Source organism: Acipenser ruthenus, chromosome 20 (genome assembly GCF_902713425.1).
Source record: "Acipenser ruthenus chromosome 20, fAciRut3.2 maternal haplotype, whole genome shotgun sequence".
Taxonomy (NCBI): domain Eukaryota; kingdom Metazoa; phylum Chordata; class Actinopteri; order Acipenseriformes; family Acipenseridae; genus Acipenser; species Acipenser ruthenus.
The window spans coordinates 17,330,732-17,353,554 of record NC_081208.1 but is presented as its reverse complement, the minus strand read 5'-3'; the positions used below and the strand labels follow the sequence as shown (position 1 = coordinate 17,353,554).

General features: G+C 39.8%; 2 protein-coding genes across 4 annotated transcripts in view; both read right to left on the bottom strand.

The window, feature by feature from the left end:
* The window catches only part of LOC117425208 (protein FAM131B-like), a 29,041-nt gene extending 20,743 nt beyond the window's left edge, over positions 1–8,298 (bottom strand). Inside the window, exon 1 of the mRNA XM_034041988.3 lies at positions 7,512–8,298. Coding sequence (XP_033897879.1) covers positions 7,512–7,539 — 28 coding nt within the window. The 5' untranslated portion in view covers positions 7,540–8,298. The remainder of the gene's footprint in view (positions 1–7,511) is intronic.
* A 4,237-nt stretch (positions 8,299–12,535) lies between these two features.
* Positions 12,536–22,823, bottom strand: part of LOC117425181 (chloride channel protein 1-like) — a 54,267-nt gene continuing 43,979 nt past the window's right edge. For all 3 annotated transcript variants that reach the window (XM_058993559.1, XM_058993557.1, XM_058993558.1), the window contains exon 23: positions 12,536–21,566. In XM_058993559.1, the coding sequence (XP_058849542.1) occupies positions 21,204–21,566 (363 nt within the window). In that variant the 3' untranslated portion in view covers positions 12,536–21,203. The remainder of the gene's footprint in view (positions 21,567–22,823) is intronic.

Here is a 22,823-nt window from a genome sequence, read left to right as displayed (position 1 = left end):
ACACAGGCGTGGCTGTTTGTTATTGAGTCGGCTCATGAACGTCCGTCAATAATTTTCTCGCTTAACCCGGGTCAAAGCATGCCAACCTAGGCAGAAGGTAGGCATGCTGTTGGGGCAGCAGTGTGGAGCAGTGGTTAGGGCTCTGGACTCTTGACCGGAGGGTTGTTGGTTCAATCCCCAGTGGGGGACACTGCTGCTGTACCCAGGAAGTGCAAATGCAAACCAATAACCAAGGCATAGAAACTGATAACTTACTTTAACTGAAAGTAGTACCAGGTGTCATGTTTTAAAATGAAAATAGATGTTGCTTTAAAGTGTGTTTATGTTAAAACTGCACATTGGAGACCTATGTACTAATGGGAGTGCAAATGGCTAAGAATTATTGTGTTAGCTACAATTAATTTAATCCCACCACTATTCAAATCAATGCTAATCTGTTCACTGGTTTTTAAATGTTGTTACTGAAAGAAATTTTTGACTGATTTCAGTGGTGGAAGAATTAGGATCCCAAGCTGTTTTGATCAATACCCCCCTGTTTTGCATTAGTGCAATGAATTGAAAAGATGGCAGGTTTGTTTAAAACTGAACCGATGTTATTATAGTTGAATAAAGCTTAAGCATCTATCTCCCTCTCCCTCTCTGTCTCTTAATATTTTAAATATTCTCTTCATTATTTTTAAGAAGTTTTCATATTATTCTATAATGGTCTGATGTTATTTTATAATGTTTTATTAGCAATGTTTATGTAAAGTCTGATTTTAGAACAGGGTTCAGTAATTTAGAGGTTTTTGTTCTTAATGTTGTGCTTTTACTGTATTTGTTAAGATTTCATGGATTCTCTCTCTCTCTCTCTCTCTCTCTCTCTCTCTCTCTCTCTCTCTCTCTCTCTCTCTCCACAACAGGAGGGAAACTGAATTAAGGTTATTTTCCCTTTCCCTAATTAAATTACATGAAGCTTATTTAATTACCCCCCCCCCCCCCTTAGAGGATGAGTAGGTTGTACAGAAAGAGAGTGAGAGAGTGAGAGAGAGAGAGAGAGAGAGAGAGAGAGAGAGAGAGAGAGAGAGAGAGAGAGAGCGAGAGAGCACCACAGATCTTATTAGCAATGGATCCTTGTTAGCTTAAGACCACTGGCAGAGAAACGACCAGTACAGTACTGAAGAATTGTATTGCGGTTATTGATAGTTGTTCTGACACTACAGTCTGGTCTCCACTCTGATTTGAGAAGGTAAAGTGTTACTCTGTGCCTTCCACAGCGAGTAAGCTGCACAGAATCAGTCTGAGGTGAGTGATACACAAGGGAGGTTGAAAACGACTGCAAGGAAAATCCAATCCATTTACCTGTTTAATATTTTAATATGTGGGTTATGAAGGATTACCTAATCACCAGGCTAAGGCCCTTACATATGGATAATATATATATATATATATATATATATATATACAGACGTGCTCAAATTTGTTGGTACCCCTCCACAAAAACGAAGAATGCACAATTTTCTCTGAAATAACTTGAAATAAAAGTAATTGGCATCCACCATTGTTTATTCCGTATTTAGTAGAAATCAGACTTTGCTTTTGATTTTTTATTCAACATAATATTGTAAATAAGAAAACAAATGAAAATGGCATGGACAAAAATGATGGGACCGCTAACCTAATATTTTGTTGCACAACCTTTAGAGGCAATCACTGCAATCAAACGTTTTCTGTAGCTCTCAATGAGACTTCTGCACCTGTTAACAGGTAGTTTGGCCCACTCTTCCTGAGCAAACTGCTCCAGCTGTCTCAGGTTTGATGGGTGCCTTCTCCAGACTGCAAGTTTCAGCTCTTTCCATAGATGTTCGATAGGATTCAGATCAGGACTCATAGAAGGCCACTTCAGAATAGTCCAATGTTTTGTTCTTATCCATTCTTGGGTGCTTTTAGCTGTGTGTTTTGGGTTATTATCCTGTTGGAGGACCCATGACCTGCGACTGAGACAGAGCTTTCTGATACTGGGCAGTACGTTTCGCTCCAGAATGCCTTGATAGTCTTGAGATTTCATTTTGCCCTGCACAGATTCAAGGCACCCTGTGCCAGGCGCAGCAAAGCAGCCCCAAAACATAACCGAGCCTCCTCCATGTTTCACTGTAGGTATGGTGTTCTTTTCTTTGAAAGCTTCATTTTTTTGTCTGTGAACATAGAGCTGATGTGACTTGCCAAAAAGCTCCAGTTTTGACTCATCTGTCCAATGGACATTCTCCCAGAAGGATTGTGGCTTGTCAATATGCATTTTAGCAAATTCCAGTCTGGCTTTTTTATGTTTTTCTTTCAAAAGTGGAGTCCTCCTGGGTCTTCTTCCATGGAGCCCACTTTTGCTCAAAAAGCGACGGATGGTGCGATCAAAAACTGACGTACCTTCACCTTGGAGTTCAGCTTGTATCTCTTTGGCAGTTATCCTTGGTTCTTTTTCTACCATTCGCACTATCCTTCTGTTCACTCTGAGGTCGATTTTCCTCTTGTGGCCGCACCCAGGGAGGTTGGCTACAGTTCCATGGACCTTAAACTTTTTAATAATATTTGCAACTGTTGTCACAGGAACATCAAGCTGCTTGGAGATGGTCTTGTAGACTTTACCTTTACCATGCTTGTCTATTATTTTCTTTCTGATCTCCTCAGACAACTCTCTCCTTTGCTTTCTCTGGTCCATGTTCAGTGTGGTGCACACAATGATACCAAACAGCACAGTGACTACTTTTCTCCATTTAAATAGGCTGAATGACTGATTACAAGATTGGAGACATGTGTGACACTAATTAAAGAAACTAATTAGTTTGAAATATCACTATAATCCAATTATTTATTACCTTTTCTAAGGGGTACCAACAAATGTGTCCAGGCCGTTTTAGAATATCTTTGTAGAATAAGCAATAATTCATCTCTTTTCACAGCTTCTTTGCTTTATTCTATGACATACCAAAGGCATGCAAGTATACATGATAAAACAGCTTTTAATTTCATCACTTTTCAGGAGGAATGAAGCATTATTTCAATGAGCTATAAGGGTACCAACAAATTTGAGCACGTCTGTATATATATATATATATATATATATATATATATATATATATATATATATCATTAGTAGTAGTAGTAGTAGTAGTAGTAGTATATTATATATTTATTATATATGAGTTATTATTTTGAATTAAAGTTGTGCAAGAATGGGGTTAAAATCCCGTCCCGGCAAAAACATGTGCGGAATGTGTCTGCTAACCAGATTGGTTGATTGATCGCCAATGTGGGAATGGCCACCTGTATAAAAGAACAGCTCCCCATTCTGCTAAGTGTAGTCCTGCTGTGAAAGGTACCTGAGACAGGTAAAACATACTAGAAATATACTAGAATGCATTGCAATGTGAGTTGAAAAGCCTGAACTGTCCCAAACTGCCCCAGTTTACAATGAGTCATATGGTAACCCTAGTCTTTGGTTAACACTTATGGTGCAAAAAAACAAAACAAAACTGTCGGATTACTTTGGCACACGCTGATGAAGCACGGAAAGTGTCTGTGTGTCTGAGTGTGTGCTTGTCTAGGATGTGCTTGTGTGTGTCTGTGTGTGAGAGTGTGTGGTTGTCTATGTGTGAGAGTGTTCTTGTCTCTGTGTGTGTGTGAGTGTGTGCTTGTCTGTGTGTGTGCCTGTGTGTGTGTGTTTGTGTGCGTGCTGGTCTGTGTGTGTGTGCGTGTGCTTGAATAATTCATAGGATCGTGAGTATATATGTGTGGGGGTGTGAGGATAATGTCAACATGGTTTATGACTGTGTAGGTGTGGCTGGAATACTGATGTGAAAACAGATTAGTACTGCTGCATTGTATCAGCCTGCAGAACAGGTAACATCAGGGGCTCTGAATGCTGGTTTCTCTAATAATAATATCCCTTAAATAAGCCTGGAAAGCGAAATTCCCGAGCGAGGGAGCAGACTGGCACGCCTGTTCGGGGTCTGCCTTTAAAAGCTCCATTAAGAGCACTCTTCCAGTTTCACACATGATCCTCGCAGCTGCGTTCATGCAAATGGATGGATTCTTTTTCAGACTCGCTCCTGCTAGCATGGATTATTCACAAACTGCAGGAGCGCTCAATATACCCAGCAGTCACGTTGGGTATTATCAAGAAAGAAATGCTAGCATAGATTGGGTGATTGGCATGCATGGTGTTTACCAACTTTACTTCTGGTAAGGTACTAGTCTGCTCGCATATATGAATTCACTGTATAACAAACACTACAGAAATCAACCAATCAGAGTTCAGGATTCTTCAAAATTCCAATGTAGTCTGATTAATACGCAGTGTCTAGGGCATCATTTATTGTAATTTATAGCGATTTCGGTGATATTCTCTTTGGAAAATCTTGTGTGAAGTACATCAAAATGTAAAGAAAGTGAAGTTAATGAGATGCTCCATTTTACAAAAAGGTATCAGTTGTTTTTTTGTTGTTTTTTGAACATTGGAATTAGGTGTGGTGTTCTGTGCATGGGATGGTATCTGTACACAGGATAAGAGGTACTGGAATTGTGGCAAATACTGCGCTGCGATTGGTTGATTTCTGATATGTGATTTCTAATCTTGTGTAGAGGTCATTCCGTGCACAGCACGTGACACAATTCTAAAAACCAACAGCATTCCATGAGCCATATGCCCAAAGCGTCTACTCCAGTCTTTAATTAACCACAACTAAACAACTAAGTTGTATATTTCAAGATCTCGTAAGCACCCTCAATGTGTTTTTTTTTTTTGTTTTTGTTTTTTTTTGTTTTTTTTTAACATTGATTGTGATTTTTTAATCTGGTACGGCCCATTGCGTTTAACAGAAGTCCGATCTTCGTTTTTGTGATTTATAAAAATAAGTCGTTAATATGGCATGCATAGGGTGTCTCTTTTCAGAACAGGAATCGTTCTGTACAGTTTGAGTAGACAGCAACTGCATGAGATGACATTTTTTGTAATAGGAAGGTGTGGCGGAGTGTCCCGCCCCTATTTATTATTATTTGTATTATTGTTTGCGGCGCGGATAACAGCGTCGCGTATTTCTTATTATTTAAAATTTAAAACCCGTGAGGATGCGTGACTGATCAGGTAGTTAAATAATCAGTAGCTGATCAGTCACGCATCCTCACGGGTTTTAAATTATAAATAATAAGAAATACGCGGCGCTGTTATCCGCGCCGCAAACAATAATACAAATAATAATAAATAGGGGCGGGACACTCCGCCACAGAAGGTTTAAGAGACTCTTAGAACTTGTGACTGCTCTAGCCCCCTACACCACTGCTAGATGTTTTGGGCAATTGCTTCTTTTAGACCTTTATTTTTCAAGGCTTGCAAAATATCATGATAAATCAGTCACCTTTCAGTGTAATGTATTTATTTTTGACTCAGTTATTCTGCCCAATTATTTTTCCCCTCACCGCAGCAATTCCCCGCACAGCTGCTCAGGAGAACTGAGGGTTCAGTGAGCATCCACGACCCAGCCAGCTTCCTCTTCTACACCCAAGAACTCGAGAGCAGATGTCAGTGAGCTACCGAAATCTGGAGGACAAAGACTAGCCCTGCAGGTGTCTCCCTGATCTCACTGGGCACCTAGCTGGTAGAGTCTGCAGTAGCGCTATAAAGAGAAACAGTCCCTGACAGTTTTGCCTCCCTAACCTGCGTGAGCACCAGAGCCAATGTGAAACTCCTTCTGGAATCCCCAACAAAGACCGGCAATTTTGCACAGCCAGGACGCAAACCTTCACCCCCCTGACTGTATGACTCACCCTGCACACCACACGGACATGCCTTTACCAGGGGAGACCCATAAACTGAAAGTGGTGGAACCTGGTATATAATTAACAGGTAGTCCAGTGAAGAACCCCAGCCAAATACGGCAAGTGATTAATATTTTGGAAACCCCTGAAAAATAAGCGTTGCAATCTCAGTTTGCAAGCCAAGCTTTCAGGTAGGTGCAACAGTATCTAAAAGCATGTCTTCTGCAAACAGAGATTTATTTAACCTAGTGTAATATCATGGTTTAAGATAAAAATGCAAAGCAGTGTGACTGCTCTAAGAGATCTGCTGTTGGATTAAATGAATTCCAGCAGGTGTTCAACTTGTTATGCCAAAGAGGGAAGTCAGAAAGGACTGTGCCAACTAATGTTAGTTCAAAAGATTATACAGTCCGTAACATAATAGGAGTAAGGAGCTGTTTATATATTAAGATTTTAAAAGTGTAGCAAAGCCAATTACAATAGCCAGTTCCAAAATATTGGGGAAATTACCTTCACAGTCCCCCAAGACAGATATATAACAAAACAGCCAGAAGTTCCTCAACCCGGCTTCTCTATTCCTCATCAGAACCCGTTGTATCAATGTTCTGCTCTCAAGAAGGGCCACAAAATCATACCATGCAACTAACAAACTAAATACCACCTCATTTCCACCAAGCCCAGTTCTTCGTATTCAGTGATGCTCAATGCTTTTCCAGTTGGACCAACGTTGTATACCTTTCCATTCCATTCTGTACCAGATTTCAAAAGCCCTACCTATACTCCCTATTCAATTTCCTGTCCCTTCAGTTCTCTCGCTCTCTTTTTTATGTCTTGTTTACTAAATTATCTGTCCTTGCCTCTCTCTCTCTCCCATCTCCTCATTCTCTTTTTTCTACTCCATCCCCAGTAAATCAAAACATTAGACAGACAACAGATTGCAGATCAAAATATGCATAGATAGATAGATAGATAGATAGATAGATAGATAGATACAAAAAAATCAGGCATAAACACACAGATAGTTATTGTAGATGTTGTAGACACATGGATAGATGTACACACAGTCACATTTGAATACAATCTTTCACACACAGATAACACTTAATCACAAACACACATAGGTGGTCAAACCAGATAGATACTGTGGTCAGATAGATCCAACACAGATGGAAATACAGCTACGCAGATGGACAACAAGGAAGGCGTGTAGTGTGGTCAGCTGGTCAAACACACATTTAGATACAGACACGCACAGATAGACAAACAGCCAAAGAGATGGACAGACAGGGTAGGTGTGAGATTTATACAGAGACACAAACCCTTAATAATACACATATAGAAACACAGATACATAGATACATAGGTATTCTGTATACTGTAATCAGATTCACAGACGGAAGCAGATGGATGGATAGAGACACACTGAGATACATAAACACAAAACTCAGATTCATATATAGACACACAGATAGATAAATAATAGGTATTCTGTATACATAAACATACAGATAGGCACACAGATAGAAAGAGATAGACAGATAGATAGATAGATAGATAGATAGATAGATAGATAGATAGATAGATAGATAACACACATTGAAATATGTAGACATATACATGCAGAGATGTGGCACGCACACCCACACACACACACCCATGCACACACACACACACACACACACACACACACACACACAGACAGACAGAGAGACCCCTGTACTCACAGATTGTCCGGGATCCTATGCAGCCCATGGTTGTGTTGAGGTGAGTGTGGTCCTGTCCTTTCTTAGCAGCCAAGTAATATCCGATTGGTTAGTGATAATATTCCTAAACCCAGGCCTGACATTCTTCTCTTCTTGTCTTCTTCTGTGCTCCAGCGAGGGATGAGGAGGGGGCGGGGTGGAGAGGGTAGTAGAGGGGAGGGGGGCTTTGAGGAAACACGGAAAACGAGCCAAGCACAAACACCCCTTCTCTCTATCTCTGTCTGTCTCTCTCTCTCTCTGGGTCTTGACTGTCTGTGTTTTGGTTTTAGTATGCCTGTCTACTGTCTGTCTGTCTGTCTGTCAGTCTGTCTGAGCCTCAGTCGGTAATAAAAACAGCCCTCTCTCTCGTCCTGCCTCTGTTGATTTTAGTGTCTGTCGCTCTGCGTGTGCACGTCTGTGTGTCTGTGTGTCTGTTTGTTTATTCGGCAGTAATACAAATAAGAGCCTTTTCTTCCCAGTTCTCTCTCTCCCTTCCTATCTATCTATCTATCTATCTATCTATCTATCTATCTATCTATCTATCTATCTATCTATCTATCTATCTATCTCTCCCATCAGTAAAATATATAAACAGCCCCTAACCCTTATCTAACACTCTCTTTCTTTCCCTCCCACTCAGCTGTCTCTCTCTCGCTCTCTCTCTCCCCCTTCTCTCTCGTCTCTGTTTTTATTTTCCTATTGCTCTTTCTTAAGAATACATACTGTATAAGGTATTCACTATCCCTCCTTCTCTCTCTCCTTCTCCCTCTGCCTCCCTCCCTCCCTCTCACCCCTCCCTTTCTCTCTCTCTCTCTCTCTCTCTGCCTCCCTCAATCTGCTTGTGTATGGGTGAGCATATTATCTCCCTCTCTCTGCTCTTTTTAATATGTCTTTAATCTTTGAGTATGAGACGAATATCACTCCTCTTTCTCTCTCGCTCTCTCCCCTTCGCTTTCTCACCTCCTTCTGCTTTATTTTTCAATCTCTGTTAATTCCTCTAAATATTAAGGATATGCAGGGTGCCTTCTCTCCCTCGCTTGAAGAAAATGAGAAGGAGCAGGAGGGGAGAGGGGGAGGAGGAGAGAGGGAGAGGGAGAGCAAGCGACAGAGAGCAGGTGAAAAGAAAAAGAAACAAAACAACCAGACAGTCTCCTTCTGTCTCTCTATCCCTCGTTCTTTCCATTCACCCTTATTTCAAAAATGTTCTCCCTTTCTCCTTTTCATAGATAAGAAACTGGTGCCATTGTAGTTCAAACATATATCGAAAATCCTATTCAGACCTATAGAGCATTCAGAGCCAATATGGCTGTCATAGGGTGTAGTTTCCAAAGCAGTGTGTCTGTGCTCTGAGCTAACGTTACTGTCTCTGCTGCGCACTCTCTCTCTCTCTTCTTCTTTTCCCAGCGGAAAATAGACAGATAGGCAAAGAATCAATTAGCCCCCAGTGTTGTGTATTGCAACCAACAGTACTTGTACAGTACGATATCCCTTTGCATTGAGTTTTAGTATTGGATGGAAATTATCACTCCCTCCCTCCTCCTCACCCACCCTGTATGACACAAAGGACCCCCCATTCTTCTTTTCTGTATATATGTGTGTGTGTGTCAGTGTATTTTCTACTCCCTCTCTCCTTCCCAATGCTTATTTGTAATGACTATAGCTATAGTACATCCCAGTTTGTTTCACATGCTAATTGGGATCATTGAAGACAATGTAGCAGCTTTGCTGAATCTCTTAATTTTTTTCTCTCTCTCTCTCTCTCTCTCTCTCTCTCTCTCTCTCTCTCTCTCTCTCTCTCTCTCTCTCTCTCTTTCTCTATCTCTCTCTGGGACCGCATCTATAAAAAAACAAGTAGGTTGTAAACACAGGACAGAGAGGGAGCGGGGGGAGGGATAGAGGGAAGGGAGGGAGAGAGAAAGAGGGATAAAGCAAGCTGCTAAAAAGAATCAGCGTAAAATAAATCTACCGGTAGTTGTCACAAATACCTGAGAGAGAGAGAGTAGGAAAGGCAAGTAGTGTCACTCTGCAATACTAATAAGCTCAGATGCTGTGAAGCACAAATTAACATTCTGGTGATGACAGAGAAGGAGGGGGGGAGGGATGCAGGGAGAGAGAGGGAGGAGAAAGACAAGGACAAAAAAGGATTGAAAAGACTGAGAGAAAAACATAGGAGAGGAAAAAGATGGGGAGAAGTGATTTTTTTATAATTGTGTCCTAAAGCAAAGTGTAGTACAGCATAGTGAAAGCACAGTAAAGAATATACAAGCATTGAAAAGCACAGAGAGGTGTGGTAAAGCATAATAAAAAAAAATTGTGGTAAATTTGTATAATAATGTTGATGGAGAGGCACACTTTATTTGTCTAATTCTGATGAAACTTGCTAAGGACTCTTTTTAGCACACGTTATTATGTATCACAATCTGGGGTTGGAGGCTGTCTGTTTGTCTTTCTGTCTGCTTGTCTGACTATCAGTGGAGGTTAAACAAATATTGTGAGCACACTGGAGAGCACTGTGGCTGTGGAGGATGCTTTTCAACTCAACCAACTCAGGACACAGAGGAACAAGGACTTGATAAAGTGCAGTCAATTTGACCTTGTGTAGAAGAGGTGGATGGTCTGTGTCTGGAACAACACTGCTGTCACGCCAAGAAATTGATAGTGTTTAGAGTGTAAACACAGTTCACAAAGTTCAGCTTACCTGAGAATCCTCTCCTGATAACAGACCATCACCGTACCCGACCGCTTCTCCCAGAACATTAGGTAACTGGTCATTGTTTGATTTCTCCTTATAACTCAGTGCTGCATTGTTGTGTTCAAACGTGTTCAAGCTATATCTGTGTAACCTTTGAATATTGGAATCAATACATTGAAACTTACTAACAGACACACTCACACACACACACACACACACACACACACACTCTGAAACAAAGGATTCCCACAGGCACACACACACACACGCACACACACACTGAAACAAAGGATTGCCACTGGCACACACACACACGCACACACACACACATTGAAACAAAGGATTCCCACAGGCACACACACATACACACACTGAAGCAAAGGATTCTCATAGGTACACACTTTCTCACACACACACACACACACACTGAAACAAAGGATTCTCATAGGGACACACTCTCTCACACACACACACACACACACACACACACACACACACACACACTGAAACAAAGAATTCCCACAGGCACTCACTCACACACATTCACAGTGCCTGTGTTATTTTCCTCGCTGTCCCCCGTGTTCTCGCCTCATTACTGGTGTGTGGGTTTGCAGGTACAGCAACAGACAGCTTGTGAGGAGGTAGGAGGCAGAGAAACACAATCTGTACAAAACTGAGAGGAGAGACTGGAGACCTACAATGATTCAGACAGTCCCCCTGAGTTTCAATCTCTGTGCTTTTATATACTATACAACAGTGGCACCAACAATGATCCAGACACACCTAAATTTCAGTATCTTTCTTTCCAGACATCAGGAATATTATTTAATCTTTGAACAACAGATGGCACTACAGAATGACTGTACGCCTAGAATGCTAATCGGGGTAATTGGAACATCACAATTTCTGCATTTATCGATGTATGTTTTTTATTGTAACCATTGTGTGTTGTTCAGGGGGCAGGTGCAAGGGCTTCTCCTTTTGTTTTCCACCTTCCTCCCCGCCTCCTCCAAAACGCAGCTGGACCTCTGCAACGCTCTCCCTCTGGGGACAAGTGATGTCACTTCCCACCCTTAGGCCTAGCCAAGCTGGCCTCGACCTCCAAGAGGAAGGTTCTCCGAGAGCCAGAGGGGGCCCCCGGCCAAATCTAATTTATCAATCTTTCAATCATTCCAGTTTCCACCTGGGGGCAGCATACATGCTCCCCTACCTTGGAGGCTGATTGGTTCAATCTCACCTCTGCGAGGGCGGTATCACTGTTTTCTATCAGTTGTTCCCCCTGGGGCTAGCATACATGCTCCCTGAGCCAGGGGGAAACCCTGTATTCTTTACTAACTTGCTTTCATCTATGCCAGTGTTGCTCTCTGGCCCCTTTGCATGTTCATTTCCTTCCCTCTTTCAGAATTCCTGGCACCGCGAGGGGCTCTGTCTCAGAGGTTTGGCTGTGCCGATATCCTGAAGCATAGGCTTTCCTTGCCAGTCAGGCGCCTCCTAACTTATTCCTCTACGCCTGTTCTGTGAATTATTAATGAATTGGTTCAGACAGTTCCCCTAATTGGTCGAGAAATTGGTCTAAAAAGCTCTGAGCAGTGGAACTATATTGGATGAAATAAACCGCAGGATGTAATAAGAAAAGCGTATTTCTTTTTCATATTTCAGCGAGCAGCTTGGAGCAGAGTGAAATCACACTAGCAGCTTCGCTAAGCTTCCAATTCACAGATCCCCACAGCCATGTTAAAAAACGTAAGTTTCCAATTCAGTGATCCCCACAGCCATGTTGAAGCACAGAGCACTTCATTAAATCTGTCATCCAGAGTAAATGTTAATTTGGCACAGTGGAGACAGAAAATGGTTCTTTATGGTTAAATTTAAACAAAACTAAATTGTGACTAAGGATTATCGTACCGCTGTGTTTGTCTCCCTTCACACATTAATTATTTTAGCAATGCTATCTATCTATTTACCCTTCCCCCCCTTCTCTCCCTCCATTTGCTGTCATTTCAAATTCAGGTCACTTCATTCCAGACAGACTTGCCCTGGGGGTGATACCTTGAGGCAGAGAGAAGGATGGGAGGTAGGGAGAGAAGAGAGTGGAGGGAGTGACAAAGAGAGGGAGAGGAGAGGAGGGGAAGAGAGGGGAGTGAGAGAGGGGAGAGAGTGAGAGCAAGGGAGGGAGGGGAACACGAGTGAGAAGGGCAAGAGCAAAGGCACATTTTTGGAGTAGGGAGACAGACTCAACGTGACCAAACTTTTTTTTTTTTATTCCAAAAAAAAAAAAAACACAATAAAGAATAATTTCAGGTAAAACAGACAGCATCATTTTTCACACAATCCCAAAATGAAACTGAAACTGACCTTCTAAGGACTTTCTTTAGCCCAGTATATCATAATCTCTGGAATATGAAGGCTGATTATCTGCCCACCTGTATAGCACACTTACATTTGAATACATATCTACAGACCTGCTTCTCCAATAGCGATGAAACCTTAACATCTCCTTTAGCTTGAGGGTATCTGGGAGTGTGTGGAGGCTGTCTGTCTATCTAGAGAACCACTGATCCCATTATGAAGAAACTTGGTCTGGACATTCTTTAGCACAGGCTGTTGAGTGTGTGTGAAGGCAGCTGTCTGTCTGATTGCATGTCAAACCTACAGTGGATTTGGGGTGGTCAACTCTTTCATGTAACTCACAGTAATTGCAATTCACAGCCATGACGATGGGGGATGAACGCCACTGACAGGCTTGTTAGCCCTGCCAAAATCACAAAGAAGAACAGAATGGGTAAGCAGAGTCTGGGGAAATGTGTGATTATTAAACATATTGATCAGACAGAACAGCTGGAAACAGAATCATGTGGTGACTGAATGCATTTAGTAGCTGTATTAGGGGGTGCTGATACTCGTACTCGGAACTGCCTTTAAGAAATATTTATCAGCAGGTATTTAATAAAGCCATTCATTAATGTGTTGATTTCAAAACAAGAAAAGCTGTGCTTCCTTCACTTTTACAATTGAGTACCAATCAGTGGCAATTAACTTCCGCATTGAGCATTTTAAAAGCTGATGTTCCTTTCATCGGGAGGAATGACATTCACATGGATCTCAGAATCAAAACGCATCAGAAAAAGAAACGTTTTGGGGAGAAGGTAGAGTCGGCGCTGCATAATCAGGATACTGATAATCGGGATTGCTGCTTAAATGGGATACAACTCTGGGAGACGGTTCTTCCCAATGCTATTTATGTCGTTTAATGGGACATTGCTTTATTTAATTGGGATACAGTATTTTCAAATGATGAACAGACATCGCTTTTCAGAGCAAGACAGGTTCTTGTAGCACAGTGCAGTGAGTACGTGAGTAAGTGATTACGCTGTGATTTGCGTAGATTACGTAAATCACATTGAACTCTTGAAGGAGCTGGAGTCTCCTGTGGTTTCTCAGGCTGCAGTTGCAAAGAAAGTTGGCGTATCAACATCGCAGGTGCCTCACCTTGTGATAAGATGTGATTTCATTCTTTTTCATTTCATGTAGAAATAAAAAAAAAATTTGTTTAGGAATAAAAAAAGAAAATATTGACTCGTATTTTAAAATATGCATTTAACAGTTAATCTTAATATGATGTGATTTCATTCTTTTTCTTTTCATTTAGAAACAAATAAGTGTGACTAAGGTCGCCTCAAAGGCCTCTTGTTTAATTGAGACAAATGCTTATTCAGGATATTTTTACATCTCCCGAGGCGTCCCGATAAAGCGGCGCAACTATATTATTATTATCATTGCAAGATATTAAAAGAGTTTCCAAAATAGCTATACATATATACACATAAATGTGGTTTCTTGTATTGTGATGTGTACATTAAACAATGTAATAAGTTATATTTAGAATTGGGCTACTGGCAGTAAGTATACATAATGAAATCATTTATTTCAAAATATTCTCAGTTACAAGAAGCTATCTGTTGAGCTTAGGTTTAAGCCACTTTCTTTTTCCCATCTTGTCCTTGTTATATAAACAGAACAGCCATCTAACTTTTGTCCCATATCCAATCTTCCTTTTCTCTCCAAAACTCTTGAAAGGGCTGTAGCCAGCCAGCTGATGAAACATCTCACAGATAACAATCTGCTTGAATCTCTGCAGTCTGGCTTCCGGCCGCATCACAGCACCGAAACTGCTCTGCTCCGGATTGTAAATGATCTCCTGCTTAATGCTGATGCTGCTGCTCCCTCTGTCCTTGTCCTCCTTGACCTAACTGCTGCTTTTGATACCATAGATCATGGCATTCTTCTCGACCACCTTCAGAAGTATGCTGGGATCTCTGGAACCTGTCTCTCCTGGCTGTCCTCTTACCTATCTGGATGCATGCAGTCTGTTTTCTATGATGGAAGCAGTGCTGACGCAATCTTCTCTTCAACATCTACATTCTTCCCTTGGGACACCTCATCTATCAGCACAGCCTCATGTTTCACTCCTATGCAGATGACACCCAGCTCTACCTAAAACTAGACCCTGGATGTCCTTCTGCCATGGTCCGGCTCTCAGCTTGCATCCAAGACATCGAGGCCTGGATGTCTTCCAATTTTTTTCAGCTCAACACTAACAAATCTGAACTTCTTCTAGTAGGATTGAAAACTCAACTCAAGAATCTCAATATTGCTTCCTTGAACCTCGGAAACTGTCTGCTGCTGCCTTCCCCCACTGTACGAAGCCTTGGTGTACTTCTGGATAGTAACCTCTCCTTTGATGCCCAAATCTCCTCTGTAGTCAGATCCTCCTTCCACCACCTCCAAACCATCTCAAAGGTCCTTCCCTACCTTTCCCTCCCTGATGCAGAGATACTCTGTCATGCATTCATCTCTCGACTACTGCAACACTCTCTATGGTGGTCTTCTGTCACTCGCCATAAACCGATTGCAGCTGGTTCAAATTGCCGCTGCTAGAATCCTTACCAGATGTAAAAAAAGTATGATCACATTACCCAGTGTCTTACCCAGCTGCACTGGCTACTGTAAAGTTCAGGATTACTATCAAAATTCTTCTGCTTGCCTACAAGGCCCTTCATCACACAGGTCCAGAGCATCTCTCCAACCTGTTGACCCGCTATGTCCCTGCACACAAGCGGAGTGCACCACACTTGGAGAGTGATCTTTTAGATTCATGGCCGAGACTCTCTGGAACTCTCTCCCAGCTTTAGTGCGTACAGCTCCCACAGTCTCTCGCTTCAAATCAACTCTCAAGACCCACTTGTTCTCTCTTGCTTTCAATGCTCTTTAAGCCTGATACCTGTTATTAACTGTTGTCTAAATTGCTATTTCAGGTTTTTCACTCCATCTTATTTGTATGATTCTGTATGACACATGCATCCACAATGTTTAAAATTCACATCCTAGCCTAGTATTTAATGTATTTGCATTTTTTTTTACTGTTGTATTTAATGTACTATGCCCTGTATTTCACTGTATTTCATGTATTATGCATTGTTCCTCACTATCTTGTAAAGCGCTTTGTGATGGTTGTCCACTATGAAGGCACTATATAAAATAAAGAATGATTGATTGGAGATCTGTGGGGGCTTGTCTGCATTCAGCCTCTTCCTCATTGGTGGAATAACGACAGCACTCCAGGAACCATCAGGGTGTTCCTCTGTATATATCTCCACTCAGCAGTCAAATATCTAACCATGACCTCACTACACCTCACCCGCCATAGGCAACAATGCCTTTTACTCACTAGGAATAGACTGTTATTAGTTGATCTCTCTAGACATTTTAGTTACATACTGTAAAAAAAGATTGAAAGTATCATACCAATAGACAGACAGATAGACAGATAGATAGATAGATAGATAGATAGATAGATAGATAGATAGATAGATAGATAGATAGATAAACAGACATATACTATAGTCAGATATACAGATTGTATTGCATTTACATTTCATTAAGTTTTAAAGACTATGACAAGTTTGAGAAACCCCTGAGTTGCTTTGTTTTCAGCTGTAAATATGCACGAGAGACAAAAGAAATGAAGAAATACCACAACTGCAAATAAATGAAAGAATAAATAAAGGAAGAATACATTAACAAAGAAATAACCAGAAATTCAAAAACGGTCAAAACAAAAAAAAGCAAGACAACTGGATATTTCAGTAACAAAACTGGTTCACCTCAGCTCCCTAAAACCCAATACAGAACTCAATGGGGTAGTAGAAAAGAGAAAAGACACACCCTTCAACAAACTCCAAAACTCAACAGTTAAACACAGACCAGTCAAGAACCTTTGAAAACGTAATGGTTCGATTTTAACTATTCAAGAACCATTGCGTACTTACATAGACCATTCTAAAACCACACAGTACCCAATGGATACATAGATCCTTCTAGAACCATCCAGTACCCAGTGAATCCATAGATCCTTCTAGAACAGAAGTGTACAATCAAGGTCCTGGGGGGCATTCCCTTCCAGCTTTAGCAGGTAAAATTGAATAGTTAATTACTTCAGGGTCTTGACGGATGTTTAATTGGTTCAATTAAACAAATTAGAACAGGGTTGGAACAAAGACCAGGAGTGGAAGGGCCAACTTTGGCCACCCCTGTTCTAGAACCATGCAGTACCCAATGATTTCATAGATCAGTCTGGAACACTTTAAGAATATTTTATAAGTCAATGGTTCAATAGACAGATAATACAGAACTCAAATTCAATACAGGTTAATCAAGTACCATTAAGAACTGAGTGGATTAATAGGGGTTTTCAAGAATCTTCAAGAATCACCCAATACCCAGTGGTTTCCACAGATCCTTCTAGAACACTTGGTGACTAGATGCTTTCATAAAGACATTTGAAGAATCTTTGAAAACTCATTGGTCCAATGCAGGTCTGCATAGACAATACACAACTCAAAATGTCATAACAAGGCACTTCAAGAACCACTGATAACTTAGTGGTTCAATATTAAACATTCAAGAATATTTGAGTGCCCAGTGATTCCATTGATCCCTATATACTTGAAATTAAATCAATAGTGGGTCAACACACACCTGTCACACATCTCAGTGTATTAAGTATTAGGTAACCTTACTTTACAAATATACAAAAGAAGAAAAAAATCCAGTAAGTTTACTTGTCCTACTTTATATATTATATAACAAGTTTCAATAGTGTACTCAATAATTTAATCTATACCATTCAGGAAAAAAATAAATAAATACAGTAATATTTTTCAATATATCCAAGAGCCATTGAGTACCATGATTTCCATAGTTCCTTCTGGAAGACTTGAGAACTCACTGGTTCTATACAGACCCTTCCAGAACCCTTGAGAACACTTCAATACAAACCCTCCTAGAACCTTTTTTTTGTATATTTTAAAACTCTAAAATACTTAAAATATGAAGTTATTTTAAGGTGGAAGATACGCTTTAAAACATGCCCCACAGCTTAATTATATTGTACAAATGATTTATATGAAAAACAAGCACCTGATATTCCTAAAATAAAGATCCAAGATCCAACTCCACTTCTTCTCCCTGCCTTCTCGTAACATAATCACCCCATTGTGAAGTCTCTTTCAAGTCCTGGGTTTTGTAGATTGTAATCAAGATGTATGGGTTGTTGCTGCATCCCTGCTATTGGAGGAATGTGATGAGTGACCTAGACTATGAGCTCCAGTCCGATATATGTTGTCCAACCCTACTGGAGTTCTTTTTTTAAACTCGACTGCTCAAAAAACGAATTAATTTCTTTCTAGTTGTCTTCAGCGATGATATCAAGATGTGTTACTTCGGACTGCATCTAATCAAAGGGGTGGCCATTGTGTCACTCACTTGGCTGTTTTGTGTCTAGCTATGTGTGTGTGTGTATATATATATATATATAAAGATAGATTGCTTCTAATGTATATTTTTAACTATCTCACCTCAACGATTCTGAGTGGTTCTGAGTTTTGTTGCGGCTCTAGTATTGAATTTGAATCATTTTCTAATTTTTGTTACGAGTCTGTGGAACACTAGTTGCCGTGTGAAGCAGAGTTGAAAGGTCACTTTTTATGGGCTCTCTTTTGGAGTTGAGCACTACAATTCTAGAAGCTCAGACAATGCAGATAAAGACAAAAACACATTTAAGGAGTGCTAACCCAAATCTAATCCGTAGTAGATCAATTAACATTGTTACTACAACCCTCCCCTTTTGTGGAGAGTCTTTCCTTTTATTAAATATATTTCATATGCCACACAACAGATCAACTGCTGCATTCTGGTACCTTTGCCAGGAGTCTGAACTATGACACAGGTAGTGATTAGTAGGGCTGTATTTTTTCACTGTAAAAAAGTTCTTATTTCCATTTCAGGGTCTAAAAATAGGTATTTTAAGATATTTCACAATTAAACATAATGGGCAGAATTTTCAAAAAGCAATGTTATTGTACCAAACTTGTGGTATAATAACGAGAGCTTTAGTAGCAAGTGATTTTCAAACAAAATGTGTTAATTAAATCAATCCGTTAATGCTTTGAAATCGAATCGATGAGGTTGTTAATTTCTCATAAAAGCAGCAGCCAAAGAGAAATCAATTATGGGAATATCTATGTTGTGTATAATTTGTAAACTTCATTTAAATGTGTGCATTTTGTCATGCGTCTATTGAGAACACTTCACATCTAAAATGCTGATTTACGATTATCTGGCGTGTGGGTAAAAATCGGATGGCACGGATTAAAAAAATTAATTAAAATTAAACCCCACTAGTCATTTACCCTCTTTCGGGGGGATATTTTGCCGCAGCTTACTATATACAACTCTTTTAATGTGCATTTTACAATCTTTTTTTGGTTAAAAAGAAAAAAATATATACCGTAAACCATCTATATTGGTTGGAATTTATTTGGCTACTTTTATCTGTATTTTAGTATGTATGATTGTAGGCTATTAATAAATACGTCTGAAGTGCCATTCATGTTTGTAGTTGTTAGTTATTATACATGTATACCATGTATGTAACCCGTCATTATATATTTATGAAGCTTTTAAAATTACGATAGAACTCCCTACCAAATACACAATTTGTTTATAATTAATTGTTCGGTGAATCTTCTAATCATGCATTTTCTCTGGTACTCTTTGCTCTCCCCCCATGCGATAAATAAACTCAACATCATTAGAAGTAGCCACCAAACACTTCCAGTATTATAAGAACATTTTACATGCATACAAACGTGTGAAGGTGAACGTGTACATTGTACATAAAGTGTGGGGGGAGTCTGACAACATTAAATATGTTTAAAATTCCATGTCAATGATCTCGATCACATTCCTAGTGGATCTGTGTGTCCTTGACGCCTGTTCTTTGTTCTTGTGTGGATAAGACACAGGTGTTAAAAGCCAATGATGCATTGCAAATCCGCAATCACCTAAGGAAACTTTATTGCAATATCTAATATGCTGTTTTCTATACCTAGATTTCAGTTGTATAATTCAAATAAAATCTACAGTAGAGGTCAGCTGTTATATAAATGTACGTATGCAGAATTCAAATAGGCTACAGTTGCATTGATAATTTCTTGGTACTGTAGTAACATTACACTTCATGCAAATAACGGTATATATAGCATGTCAATCAGGCAAATGATTGCTGTATTTATTTGTATGTGATATGTATATTTACACTATTTTTTTCAAAAATAGGAATTTTCACAGGGAACTACATATTACACAGCAATGGGCACATTTCACTGAAATTGTAAAATCCGTGAACCGGCAAAAAAATACAGCCTTAGTGATCAGGTACCAGGAAGCAGCAGCAACTGTAGTGACCAATAAATCACAGTAACCTAGTTGAAGAGAGTAGTTTGTGGTTGTTTGCACCTGCGTGGAGTAACAGCTAAATAACTCATTCTACTGTTGACAACTATAACTAGTAAGATAACAGAAACAAACAGTAGTCACATAGGCTCTGAGCCAACTACTAGAGTATAAATACCAGGCATAAAGGCGACACAGACGAGAAGCTCCCAATACCTCTAGATCATCGATGTAGCATCTGAGTCTCTCTCCAAGGGAAAGGTATTAATTGACTATCTCTGTTAATGCTAGTGGATAGTATTTGCTGAAGTTTGGTTACATGTTAATAAACAGTCAATAAATAGGTCATGCATGTGTGTGTATATACCACTAGACTGCAATTGGAGCTCACTACTAATATTATTTCACACGATCATCACAGTTTGAATAGGTGATTGTGAATGGCAATCACATGATTTAAATGTGCATTATTTAGGTAGTGTGGATAGCTACATACCAGTCTATTTTACTGGAACAAGAAACTACCAAGTCTCAAAAAACACTCAACCTACATATGAGCTCAAACTAATGATAGATACACACAGTATCTAACTAAACTTCAGCAAATGGTTAATTGCATAGTAATAAAATATTTATGACACTCAAAATAAAGTGTTACCTAGAAATGTACTCCAATCCCTCTGCATAATCTTGCAATTTTCCTGCGCTTTTCCCTTGCTAATACTATGTTTCCCATGGTTTGCAGTGCTTTTCAACATGCCTAACCATACCTCTCTGGGCTTTAAAATGCTTTACCATGCTTTCTCTATCCTTCATTAGACTTTGCTATGCTTTTACTATGGTAAACTTGCATAAAAGTGTACTCTTGCTAAATGTAATCAAAGGTGATAATGTTGCTTGGGCTAATAAGAGGCAAGAGAATTAATTTTAAATATGGATAGCACTCCTTTAAAAGGGGGGCAGTTAATGCTAATAAAGCTAATCAGAGGTAAGAGAATGGGTTCTAAAAGAAGCCTTGGTTAGCACTCTTTTGAAGGGCACAGTGATAATATTGCTAGTGCTAATAAGAGGCAAGGACATGGCAATGCTACTGGAACCGCACTCTATGATTGTAAACCTCATACAAAGGTACAGCAGCGAGTCAATAACCAGCCTTGCTGAAGTGTGCTGTAGGCAGGGGGCTGGGTTCACAGGGCCTCGTCCTCATTGTCCTGATCCCTCTCCCTCAGCTCCAGTCCTCGGATGATCTCACACATACTCTCCGCTCCCCTCAGCTCCAGTTCCTCCAGTACGGGCCCCGTGTCTGTCCCTGTCGACTGGAGGTTGTCGTTATTCTGCAGTTGCCTTTCCTCTGAGTCCCCACTGTCCCCTCTTCCATGCTCTCCTCCTTCTCCCGCCCCTCTCTCCTCCGTCGATCGCCCCCACATTTGTATCTCCTGATGGGACGGGGTCTTGGCAGAGGGTCTCTGTCGGGTGCTGGCCCTCAGACTGGCCAGAGGGGGGCGCAATCTCACCCCTGAGCGTGTGGATCCTTCGATAGCTTTCTGGATCTGAGGGGGACAGAAACAAGGCTGTCAGTAACATCCACTCCCCGCTAAAAATTCTAAATCAATTCAATTAAGAAGAAAATTTTGATGACCGTATCATCCCTTATAAAAAATATCCCATAGTAGACTCATAGCAAAGTGTAATACATCATAGTGAAAGCATGGTAAAGCATAGATATGCTGTGTAAAGCAGAGAGTATAGTAAAGCATATTAAAACCTCTTCTAAAAGTTTGCCATAGTGAAACAGGGATGGAAATAAGACTTCCATTGCATAGCAGTTTGATCCATTTCTAGTTTTACAATGAGTTTAGTAAGACATACCTGAGCTTGTTACGTGCACACTGTGGCTATTCAAGCATGTGTTAAAACCTGGATTGGATGAAACTGCTATGTAATAGAAGTCTTATTTCCATCCCTGTAAAATCACAGCAAAGTGTAATGCAGCATAGTGAAAGTATGATAACGCATAGGTAAGCATTGTAAAGCTTAGAGAGGTGTGGTAAAGCATGTTTGGGTCCTTTTATGCTGTACTCGGATTTGGCTGCACAATATGAACAACTTTAGGTATGTCTCCCTTAATGTAATTGTATAAAACCGTTCTCTATTACTAAAATAGCACAATACATCAAATTAATTTGTACGAATATGCTATAGTTATTGTTGTGTTTTTTTAGATGTTTTTGTATTGAAACAATGGTTTAAAATGCGATTGTTTATAAGTTTGTTTGGTTAAAACAAAGTTACAGTACGTTGGAGTAATTTAAGATACTGTAGGCCTACTTATTGCAATGCAAACAGAAAACATTAATGTCTATGTTCTAATTAAAACTATTGGATAAAACTGAAATCCATAATATTGTCATTTTATATTTTTGGTAATTTTGGTCATTTTATATTTTGAAATAGTGAAAGTAAAACGTTATATTTTACCGTTATCAAAAAAAGGGAAAAGACGGTTTCGTCTTTGAATGGAGTTACAGAAGAAAGAAAGAATCATTTTCAAAAAGTTTGCTTTATTGGTAATGATGTTGTATTAATAAGAATTGTGCTTTATTTTGACATGCATTATTTTCGTGTATTTTGAAAGAGCCAAAGGTTATTTTAAAAGTACTAAATTGTAGTAAACAGATGTGATTTAGTGCTCAACTATATAAATCAATGATTGCATAGCAGCATTAAGCAGGAGTTTGTTTTAGAAGCTGCATAATAACATTCAATACTGAATTTCACACTGTTTCAATTAAACTAATTTGGTTATT